General features: G+C 32.2%; 2 protein-coding genes across 2 annotated transcripts; both read left to right on the top strand.

Moving 5' to 3' along the window:
- The first annotated feature begins 2,595 nt into the window (after window positions 1-2,595).
- Window positions 2,596-3,802, top strand: LOC108910208 (small nuclear ribonucleoprotein-associated protein B). Its single transcript, XM_018714752.1, has 3 exons — window positions 2,596-2,690; window positions 2,744-3,050; window positions 3,355-3,802. The coding sequence occupies exons 1-3, from the start codon at window positions 2,688-2,690 to the stop codon at window positions 3,684-3,686; spliced, it is 642 nt and encodes a 213-aa protein (XP_018570268.1). The 5' UTR covers window positions 2,596-2,687; the 3' UTR covers window positions 3,687-3,802.
- A 169-nt stretch (window positions 3,803-3,971) lies between these two features.
- LOC108910204 (60S ribosomal protein L13a) lies at window positions 3,972-8,642 on the top strand. Its single transcript, XM_018714749.1, has 5 exons — window positions 3,972-4,043; window positions 4,243-4,373; window positions 4,431-4,540; window positions 8,036-8,181; window positions 8,406-8,642. The coding sequence occupies exons 1-5, from the start codon at window positions 4,023-4,025 to the stop codon at window positions 8,610-8,612; spliced, it is 615 nt and encodes a 204-aa protein (XP_018570265.1). The 5' UTR covers window positions 3,972-4,022; the 3' UTR covers window positions 8,613-8,642.
- Window positions 8,643-12,261: the final 3,619 nt, after the last annotated feature.

Below are 12,261 nucleotides of genomic sequence, written 5' to 3'. Positions count from 1 at the left end.
ACCGCTCGAAGGATTTTTTTGAAATTCTGATGGTGTGATAAAGGACCGTGGGGCCTACCAAGCTAAATTATTTTCAAGATCATCGTATTTTCAGTTATACCGGAAGTTGATCTTCTTTCTTCTTTCTTATTGTATAAATGGAACCAACTGTATATTATTGCATTTTTGGAAAGAGCATCTATTTTTAAGTTGAAAAAATATAGCACACTCCATACTTAGGATTGACCGTTTCCGAGATATTTTGATTTTTAAGCACAAATTGACAGATGCAGACTGTCAGCAAAATTTAGTTCTCCCGGAAACATAGGTTTATTTTCTTTGTGCAAATTGGACATTTTGTAGAGGAAGACCTAATTTATCGATATGACATGAAAATTTTCCAGTTTTTATACAGGTTGGTCAAAAGATATATCGAATATGAAGTTCAGAAAATGTGAAAAACTCGAAATTTTTAAATGGAAAACCAATTTTTTTAACGTATTCGCATTCTGCACTAAAATTGAGTGTAACTTTGATAAAGTTTCCCTATACCTAAACCCAGTGGTTTTCATTTTATTTACGAATAAACATTTCCCTTTTCCTAAATTAATGATGTTTCCATTTGTTTCGCACATTTTAGGTTGGCCGTGACAGGTAAGTAACAATCAACATGACAACTGTCACAGGGTTTTAATTGTCAAATTTATTCTGTTCCTTGTAGGTCGCTGCTCTAATAAAATCCGGTGATATATGCTATAGCGTGTATAGTAACTCCAGTAACAACGAAGGAAAATTATATGCATAGAGTAAGGCCATTTGACCATTTATCACCGGATTTTATTATAGAGCAGCGAGCAGCGAGCAGCGAGCAGCGACCCACAAGGAACTTATCCGAAGGTGTGAAAAATAAATTTGACAATTAAAAACCTGTGACAGTTGTCATGTTGATTGTTACTTACCTGTCACGGCCAATCTAAAATTTGCGAAACAAATGGAAACATCATTTTAAGAAAAGGGAACTGTTTATTCGTAAATAAAATGAAAACCACTGGTATAGGGAAATTTTAGTGTAGAATGCGAATACGTTAAAAAAATTAGGGGTTTCCATTTAAAAATTTCGAGATTTCCACATTTTCTGAACTTCATATTCGATAATTTTTTGACCACCCTGTATAAAAACTGGAAAATTTTCATGTCAAATTCGATAAATTAGGTCTTCGTCTACAAAATGTCCAATTTGCACAAAAAAATAAGCATATGTTTCCGGGAAAACTAAATTTTGCTGACAGTCTACATCTGTCAATTTTTGCTTAAATATCAAAATATCGCGGAAACGGTCAATCCTAAGTATGTTTTCAACTTAAAAATAGATGCTATTTCCAAAAATGTAATAATATACAGGGGGTTCCATTTAAAATAAGAAAGTTAGTATCGACTTCCGGTATAACCGGAAGTACGATGACCTTAAAAATATTTTAGCTTGGTAGGTCCCATGGTCCGTATCACACCATCACGATTTCAAAAAAATCCTTCGAGCGGTTGCCCAGAAATCCATCGATGGAGTTCGTGGTGCGACACTCTGTATATATATATGTAATTGACTGCCAACATATTGAAGCTAAATTGGTTTCAAAATTGTTGTGTTAAAAATTGTTCGAAACGGACAAATGTGTAAGAATTTTTTTAATTTGAAAGCAAATCCATTCTACATTTTCTTGATGAATTTAAGAAATTGGTTAGATATATCTTACACATATAAAATGAAAATCAAATTGTTGACTTTAGTTACATATATTGATGAGAATTATTTAATTTCTGTTAACTTTAAGTATTCACTGATTTTTATAAAGCATTTTTACACAACTATTATAGTATTTGAGTGGACTCTAAATATAAACTTAAATACTATATAATTAAATTATAGAAGTAGTAGCCCAATCAATAATAATTTTCTGAATGTCGACGTTTCGTGTCTTTACTGATATATCTTCAGGGCTATCAGAAAACCAAAAAATTATTTCTAATGATTCTGAAGATGTATCCATAAAGAGACGAAATTTTGTATTTAAATTTTATTTCCACAAATGAGTTACATTGCTTTTAACATTTTTAAGTTCAGCGAGATGTGATTTCATTAGTTGCAAAGACAAAATCGGTTTTTGCTTATAGTCGATATTATGCACTGTATTATCAACCTATTACATTTACGATATGTTAAAAAGGTGTGTGAATGACATACAATAAGTTTTCATTACCTACATTAGCAATATTTTCGAAATTTTCATTAATTAAGTATATCAATGGTTACTTCGAAGTGTTGATGGAGCCGCTAATTATGTTTTGTTATTTTTTCGTTTAAAAAGTGTGTGTGTTGTTTGTATATAAGTATACAATTTTGTACTTTACCAATGATATTTTTAACTACACTAGTCCCGTCTAGTCTCTGTAATTAAACGACTGATGTCATTATAAAACTGCCTTATACTTATAAACCAAAATAAAGTTTTTACTTTAACTTACTGTTTCACTTTTCAAATTTCCCGCTTATACAATAGATTTAAATTACCCGCTATACGATTCAAGACCGGAAGTGGCGCCCCTGTCGCTTGACGAATCGAATGACGCCGGCGGTTCGTAAACAACTTTGAGGTTATATTAAACGTTTGATTTACGTTTGTTCTTTAAAAAGTATCAAATAATCCATCAAAATGGTAAGAATTATTATATTTATTCGTTTCTTTTTTTAATAAACTTTGTATTTCAGACGATAGGCAAGAATAATAAAATGATACAGCACATAAACTATAGGGTGCGAATTACTCTTCAAGATTCTCGCACCTTTATAGGAACATTTAAAGCATTCGACAAACATATGAATATGATATTGGGGGATTGTGAAGAATTTCGTAAAATAAAGCCTAAAAATTCGAAAGTAGAACGGGAGGAGAAACGAGTTTTGGGTTTTGTCTTGCTGCGAGGGGAGAGCATTGTATCGTTGACAGTTGAGGGTCCACCACCACCAGAGGAAGGTCTTCCAAGAGTGCCTATTCCTGGTGCCACACCAGGGCCAGGTAAGATCTATATAATACTAAATGGAAAATATAAAAAGTAACTAAAAGTCACCACTGAATTACGAATAACGATTTGTCACTAGTCATAAGTAATAGAAACAAATTATTTGCTTATTATTTAAGCAACATATAGTTTGTGGCCAGCTATCAAAATTTCATTTCGAGGTCAATTTCTCCTACATCGGCCATTCCAAAATGTTATATTTACTTTTTTATTAATGGTTTCTAATAAGTCACTATTGGGTGTTTTCTATTGCAATAATAAACGATATTAAGTTTCATACATAATTTTCCAATTTTTCAGGTATAGGAAGGGCTTCCGGCCGTGGCATGCCCGCAGGCATGGGAGGCGTACCAGTGGGTCTCCAAGGTCCAGTCCGTGGTGTAGGAGGGCCGTCCCAACAGGTCATGACACCTGGCGGAAGAGGGCAAGTATCAGCACCTCCGCAGATGAACCAAGGTCCACCAAGGATGGGCGGACCACCTCCAGGAATGATGGGCCCTCCACCTGGTATGATGGGAATGCCTCCACAAATGAGTATGGGACGTGGGGGTCCTCCACCGCCCATGGGAATGAGGGGGCCACCACCTGGTATGATGCGAGGCGGACCTCCAGGACCCCCAAGACCTTATTAGGATAGTTTAGATTTTAAGATAACAGTAATTGTATATTAAGAATCTGGAATTGTATTTAAATAAATAACCGACACTTTTCTTTTGTTATATGTTTATTAATTTAAAGTTTTTCCAAATAGCAATAAAAGTTTAATACATATTTCCGCATTTTAATTTTTTTATAATTACTTCAAGTTGAAACGAAACGATAACTGTTAAGATTGCAGAACTTATTATATTCCTTTTAAAATTGGCGGGTTTTTGAAGATCCGGTAAAATTAAGTTGGTACTACATGTAAACAAGTCTGCCATCTTTCAGCTCTTCCGGCGGCTGTCTTTTCCGCAAATGAGAGAAACATGACTGGTTTTAGTGAAAAGGTACTTGCTTAATTAACTTAAATTATTTGTTTTAACTGTTTGTGAATATGTGAAATTAACAAAGTACACCTGCGGTAGTGATTTTCGCGAATAAAATTTATCTATTGGGGAGTCGAGTTAAAAATAAAATTTGTGCACTTAACCTTATTCGTTATGTACACGTGTTTACACCTTCTTGTACCAATATTTCTTTTTCCAGGCTATCCTTATAGATGGCAGGGGTCATTTACTTGGCCGACTTGCGGCTATTGTTGCAAAAACCCTTTTGCAAGGAAATAAAGTTACTGTAGTCAGATGTGAACAGTTAAATATTTCAGGAAACTTCTACAGGTAAGTGTAAATGTCATTAAATAAGCGCTGTATTAACGTCCAATAATTTCTTTGTAGGAACAAACTAAAGTATCTGTCGTTTTTGCGTAAACGCTGTAATGTAAATCCTGCGAGAGGCCCATTCCACTTTAGAGCCCCTTCAAGAATTTTCTGGAAAACGGTGAGGGGTAAGTGATTTTATTTCCTATTACTCGGAGAAAAATTAATAATCATTTAGTATTGCGGAAAATGCTTAGTCTCCCAAAATTTTTCCCACGTTTCTATTTTCGAGGGTGTTGAACACGAACGTGAAATGAGTTTTGTGCGGTCGAATCTAGTTTTTCAGAAAAAAAAAATATGTAAAATTGTAACCTGTAAAATATATGTTGGAGTCGTAGGGCTAACTTGGGCGTTAATATCACTACTCGTATCACATCTTCACGAAATAATAAGTAATACCGTAAATGAAAATGATTTAAAATGAAACGTTACAAATAAAGTACTCGAGGTGTTTTATGACAACAACCAGAGGCCCGATAACGAATCCATGGTCAACAGAATAGCGGTGTACTCGCGTCTTCAATGCTCAAATAGAACTGCCTTCAGTACATCACCAAATCAAATTCGTTATCCCTTAGAGATTCCCTTATAAAGTAATTATAAGGTAAATGTCCTTTGACTGCGGCTACGTTGAGTGACCCGTAAGTCCCTCCAAACCCAAGCTTGCCATCATAAAACTCGGGAAAAATATACCCGGCTTAATTCATAAATAACTATTTCTAAGTTTTATGGTCTAGGTACAATTTATAAAAGGGTATTCCCTGAGTAAAGAATTCTGGAATTTCCAAAATCTGAAGGACTGGGCCTGTTAGAAAGACATATATTTAATGTATATATTATATCCACCATTTTCGTTTCATTCTCACATTTCTCTATTCTCTGAAACAAAGTTACTAAGTATCACGTTTGTTTCTAAGGGCAGCAAAATGATATCAGGTGAAGCAAAATATAAACATTATTTTGTTCATTTGGCTAATGATATACTTTCATAATAAGTGACGGCCAACATCGATTACTTAGTTCTCGGATACTTTTAAGAATCGAATGATTATCCGAGTACTGAGAATCGAGAACCGAGTGCTGGACAGAAGATTAAACGTTGAATTAAAAACATTATAATCGTGATGTGGAATTATTTAAATTTGCTGTTATTTAAATATATTTTCTAAAAAATTTTATTCCAATATGTCCGTTTGTTTCCAATAAATATTTTTAAAATCATACAATCTGTGTAGATATATTATTACTTGATGCTGTTATTTAAATATATTTTCTAAAAAATTTTATTCCAATATGTCCTTTTGTTTCCAATAAATATTTTTAAAATCATACAATATGTGTAGATATATTATTACTTGAAATTATTTCTGTTTACATCCGTTTGTTCAAGGGAATGCTATTTGGTAACCACTGAGAGTTAAATGAATTCAAATTCTTTCAATTCACTTGATACGCTAAATTAGTTTAAATTCATTCAAATATTTCCCGCACTCGATCTCGCACGGTATTTATTAGGTAGCCTGGCAACTATCGAGAACTAAAATTGAGTACTTTCATCAGGTATCCGAGAGCAGCTAGTATTTTAAGAGTCAGGTAGTATTCTATTTTTCATACTATTTCTCTATTCAAAATCTAAGGGAGAAAACCACATTGGGAGGCTGATTTTTATCCTTTTGTCATGAATTTTATTTGAGTAGCACAGATTAGAATGTGGTCAAATTTTGACATTATTTTATCAATATTTTGAACTATATTTACAAATTTTTTCAAGTCATTTGTGTTGAAAATGCCTAAGTTATGGGCTGTTGTTCAACGAAGGTTGTCGTCCGAGTTGTTGACAGGAAATGTGATCGTAATTCTGATCTGAAAGCAAAATGGTTTTCCTGCATTATTAACATGTTTTCTAAGAATGTGAATCTCATTGCGGGTAAAAATTGTGAAAACTAAAGTTTTGACACGTGCTTGAAAAAAATATGTTGAATTTAATTTTTTTTTCACTTATTTCTGAATAAAATACACCCTTAAAATTATGATATCATTCCAATTGTTGGTTTATGTTCTTTGTAATTTCATAAAGAAACACTCTTTCAATTTTCATAACGATCGGTTCATAACTTTTTGAGCTAGAATTCCCGTGAATCAAAAAAATGTCGCTTTGAGAAAAACCGTTTGAAGATTTCCGAAAACTAAAAATTTGAAAAGTTAATAATATAGAGTGCTTTCCGATCAATAATTGATCCAGCACCATATAACAGTCCTTCCTCAAAGGCATCATTCTGAGCTTGTCTTTTGTTCTTTTCTTGCTTAATAAGTGACTGGACTAACTGCTGTGTGACTGAGCGCTGACCCGTTGGGCATTTGGTTTTAAGCTCGTAAAATCGGAACGAATAAGAATTTCGTTTTGAAATTTTAGTAACATATTCTTGAATATTAACAATTTATGCAGTAAAAGAAATCCGATTCTTTGAAACCCCTAATGTGGTTTCCTCTCTTAATATAGCCAATGAATGGCATATTACGTTTGTAATCAGTATATTCATTCATATTACTTTTTTAGGCTATAATATTTCGATATGTTAATATATTACATTATACAATCATTATACAGGGTATTTCAGAAAGACCTCCCATAAATTCAGTACGACAAAAAATAATAATTTTTTCTCGTGAACTATATGTCTATCTCCTCTTGTCTTCGAGATACAGAGCAACAAAATAAAATTTTTTAAATATAATTGTTTTATGAAAATTTCCAAACTGCGAAATATTTTTATGAAATTTGGTATTCAGAGGTTTTTAAGGACGCCAAATATGCTGGTCTAATTATTTTTCGGATATTTCATAGAAGGCGCTAATTATGCTACATTTCTATTACATTTTAGGTTCAAATTTTTTTGAGGTTAGGTTTTTCGGGCTCCAATTTCTAATGTACAATTTTAATTTCTAAAAATAATGTACTCTTGCTAGAACTTCCTAATGTGGAGGGTTTTCGAGAAAAAAGGCTTTTAATTGAACTCTTACAATATTACGGTGTAGAGAATAAGTGACTTTTCTCATAACTTATCGATGGATATCTCATAAACAACCCATACATTCTCAGTAATATTTTAAACTCTAATTAACTTTATATCAAAATGTTAGTGATTGTTAGTGACTGTAGTTAGTAATGATTAATTACTAAAATTTTGATATAAAGTTAATTATAGTTTAAAATATATAATAAAAAATAAATTTTAATTCGTTCCACGATTATTAGTATTGTGAAAATCTGGCAGAAAGTAAAAAAAAATTTAGCCTCATTTAACCATATAAATTTCAGTAAAAATTTGTTGTCTGCTTATTTTTTTTTCTCTCAAAAACTAGATTTGACTGCATCTTGTATCCAGATTCGTGTTCAGCACCTCTGTAAATAGGGGAGAGGAAAAATTTTTGTTTGGTTCAAGTGTTTTCTGTTATTCTAAAAAATAACCAAAAATTATTTTAACATGATTATAAATTATCTTACCTACATTATTTGACACCAATATAATGAAACAAGATTTAATTAAATGACCACTCTTGTTTGCAACCCCTAATTCTATTTTTAATATGAGCCTACTGACAGTTTCATTCGTCATTTGTAGGAATGTTGCCACACAAAACCGAGAGGGGTAAGCAGGCACTCCGTAAATTGAAGGCGTATGAAGGCATCCCTCCACCGTACGATCGTAGGAAGCGTGTCGTAGTACCTGGTGCACTTAGAGTGATATGCCTCAAACCAGGACGCAAAGTAAGTGCATTTTTAATAGTGACTTGTCGTTTCTTTATAAAATCGTGTAATTTCAGTGTTCGGTAAATTTTTCTTTAAAAAAAAAGTTAATCATGATTATTCTAATATTTACCTACATTATTTGAAGAATAATGAAATAAAATCCGTATATGAGTATATGTAAATAGGAATAATGACTGATGTGTGTGGTATTCGAATTTTAATCAGTGACATTTTTTTTTCAGTTCTGTCACGTAGGACGTCTGTCCCACGAAGTCGGATGGAAATACCAATCTGTCGTGCGCACCCTCGAGTCCAAACGTAAAGTTAAGGCGGTTCTTGCTATCCGCAAACGTGACAAACTTAAGAAAATCACCAAAACGGCCTCCGAGAAGGTTGCCAAACAAGTTAAACCATTTACAGAGATCATCAATTCTTATGGTTATAATTAAGAATATTTAATAAAAAAGATTATTTGACTACACAGGTTTTTTATTTTAATAGTTTTTGTATACAGTGTGTTTTACTTTTCATGGCGCCACCCTAATATATTGATTATTTTAAATTAAATCTTTTTGGCATTTTAGTGTGAGGTTGTACAATCTGCAAAGCGATTATTTAAATAGAGCCTTTATAAATGTTTAGGATGGTACTGTCGACTAAAAATCCCTAATAGCGTCGCCAAATTTAATGATTCTTTTATGGTAAACAATGACAAAACGTTATGTCTACACACGAGATATTGCAATCGCTGATTGGTTGAATAAAATCTCCTGAAAGATTACACCAATCACCAGCTGGTGAAACAGAATGTTGTGTTTTAACGTTTAACGATCTTATTTTAGTAATTTTTAATTTTACCAAAATTTAATCGCCAACATGAAATTGAAATTAATGTTCCAATCAAAATTACTGGTCATATGGCTCGTAATCAGTTATGAAAGCTCTGTATAACTAAATTTGATTTTAATCATAGACGTCGGGTTCTAAAATTGAAAAGGGGTCAATTTAAAAAAAAATTTAAAATTTTTATCTGAAAGCTAATATATTTTTAATGTAACATCCTTAGAAACCCCTCTGTATTAAACTGAACAAAATATATTTTGAGTGCAGAATGTGAATATACAGGCTGTTACAAATTCGCCTCTCACTAGAGGGATCTTGGAAAAGGTAAGATACGAAGTAGCTTAAATCCTTCTAAAAAATTAGGGCTGTGATTAGTTTTCGAAATATTAAAAAAAAATAAAAAATTTTGGAAGTCCGTTTTTGTTTCATTTCAGCCTTGTTTAAGGTGGTATTGAGGTGAAAAAAGAATACTTTCTCATGGCAACCTTTTGCCCTCTATCGAATGGCATAATCAATTTTTATATGTAACGTTTTGTTTCTCCAGGACCATCATCAACTTAATTTTTTTAAATACAACCCTATATATTTTATTACATTTTTTCCAACCCTTCATGACCCCCAATACTGTCCTGCCTCAGCCCAAACCAGATTCAGATGTTTTGTCTCGAAAAATTCAGCTTCAATGTATTCGTTCCTTTATCTAATTTTTTTTTTAGATTTCTATATTTCTTGAATTATCATACACTCTTAAGTGTCGTTAGACCCTGTGAAACCATTACACGTTAACAATAAAACATTGTTAGAATTTTAATCCTGTGCTCATAGTTATTTCTACAGCGTGTCCCACTGTAATGTCCGGAAGAGGGAAAAAGTTTTTATTTGTGGGTTTACGACAAAAAGTCACTCTTTGTAAAAACTCCTGTTGCTCCAAAACGGTCAAAACTTAAAATATTTGTCATTTTTTATACATGGTGTTCAGTATTTAGAAAAATATTGTTAGTCGCCAAGAGTAAAAGTGCCGTTATTTTTGACAATATCGAAAAATATTATCAGGGATGTCATTTAGAATCCACAGGGGATTAAAAATTTGAGGTTTCACTAATTTCTGTTGAATTTTTTTTTAAACGAGGCAGGCACCTGATTGTGCGTGCTATAATAAGGGAGTTTAAAATCTTCTGTCAAAGTCATTTCGTGATTAATTAGGTAATATTTGATTCGAGATTACAATGCTCACTCTCGAACAAAAAGTATGCTATGGTTTGGGTGAAGAAATATCATTCGCGACAGTTCAAAGACGATTTATTGAGAAATGTCCTGACATGATAGTCACAGATAATACTATAAAAAAATTTAAAAACACTGGCTCTGTATTAAAAAAGAAAAGGGAAACAATTTAAAAACTCAAAGTTAGATATGTTTTTCCTTTTTTTATTGTAAGATATAAAATCCTCAGGGAATTTTTTTTACCTAGAAATTAAAAAAGAGTATCTAGTCATATTTTCACATTTAGGCTGGTCGTCTGTTGGATGCATTTTTGTCCGTATTGGTTTTGTTAGAAATGGATAAAAAAACTATTTTCCAAAAGATAATCATTCATATTATAATATGCTGACATCATCATAAATGTACAACTGACTTCTGCAAAGCAAAAACTTGTCCAGTGGACGATACCATATGGGCGAAATCTGACAAAATTACCGGTCACGATTTCTGACGAAAATAATTCGGACGAAAATGCATCCAAAGGACAGTTATTGACAATTCTTTGTCAAATAATGCACAGCAAAGGAAAAGATGTATGACATTAAATAACTAAATAATTATGTATATTTCTATGGTGTATTATCACAAAAAAATATATAAAACAGGTTTTGTATTAGAGAGGATTTAGAAAACAAGGCGAAATTTCTAGGTAGGAAATAAAGAATCGAAAAACGCACAGAAAAAGGAAGTTGGTTAATTAAAACCGAGAAAATTATTTAATGTTATAAACTGTCATTTTTGTTCTTTTGCCATGTAAGTATACTTTGTTGTAACTGTTTTCAACAAATGTAAAAACTTAGCGGCAGACTTATTCCTACACCAAATTTTTGTTACCAACCGCAAAAAAAGATTTGCTCAGGAATTGAATAACTTATAAAAAAAAATGAGGAAAAGTGTATCTAACTTTAAGGCTGTCGTTTTATAGACAAGGAATCGAGTAAGACAATGATATAACGAGAAAATCCATCTAAACTATAAAAATGTTGAAATACAATTCCCTGAACTTTTCGTAGTGAAAAATTACAGAAAACATGGGCACCCATCTAAACATCGTAGTGTACCATAAAAATGCCCCCCTTAACAGCTATAAATACCCTTACCTTGAGCTCTTTGAAGGTATTTCATTGAAATTAGAATACAGTATTAACTTTATTGATAAAAAAAATTACAAATATATTTTTTTAAAAGAGGTACACCCCTCTTTAATTTAAGAACTGGAGCAAAATCACATTTGATTGTATCAGAATAATTGCCTTGCAGGTAATTTTGAGATAAAACGTGCAAACAGAAACTAACAAATTTATGTTTATAGCTGCACTAAGTATTTTTCTCCATAAATCCATAGGATTTTAAAAGGTTAAAATAATGTTAGGTATTTTTTAGTGAAAAATAATTTATATTGCTTTCTATTTAAACTACATACAGGTACTTAAGAACTATCTCTTCAGTTTTTGAACACCTTTATTGAATTAAATTTTTGAAAAAAATAATTGAGAGCACTTTGCTCTAAGACATTTGATATTTAAATTTTTTTGAATGTCCTGTATATTTTATTATTATGTAGCATCCCAAGATAACATTTTTATCAAGAATGTTTTCTTGAAAAACCAACAAGAAAGTTCATATGTGCAGTATATCATCACAAGCATATTATAGATACATACAGTGTAGGAAAGTCTAGATGGTCTATCAGAAGTTACGTGAGAGCGGTAAAGTAAGCCATAGAAATCCATGTGATAGACAAGGATGGCTATAATGAAGGCGTCTAATAGTCAACGCCCATTTCGCCCTTCCACAAATAAGAAGTGGATCTTATTTGTGGAAGGGCGAAACGGGCGGTGACTAAGAGAAGCCTTCATTATAGCCATCCTTCTCTATCGCATGTATTTCTATGGCTTACTTTATCGCTATCACGTAACTTCAGATAGACCATCGGTACTTTCCTACCCTGTATAAGAATGGTAAAGAAAGTAAGGTAATATATTTTTATAA

Source organism: Anoplophora glabripennis, unplaced genomic scaffold (assembly GCF_000390285.2).
Source record: "Anoplophora glabripennis isolate ALB-LARVAE unplaced genomic scaffold, Agla_2.0 scaffold468, whole genome shotgun sequence".
Lineage (NCBI taxonomy): Eukaryota > Metazoa > Arthropoda > Insecta > Coleoptera > Cerambycidae > Anoplophora > Anoplophora glabripennis.
Note: the sequence above shows the minus strand (reverse complement) of the source record. Positions and strands in the feature narration are given on the sequence as shown.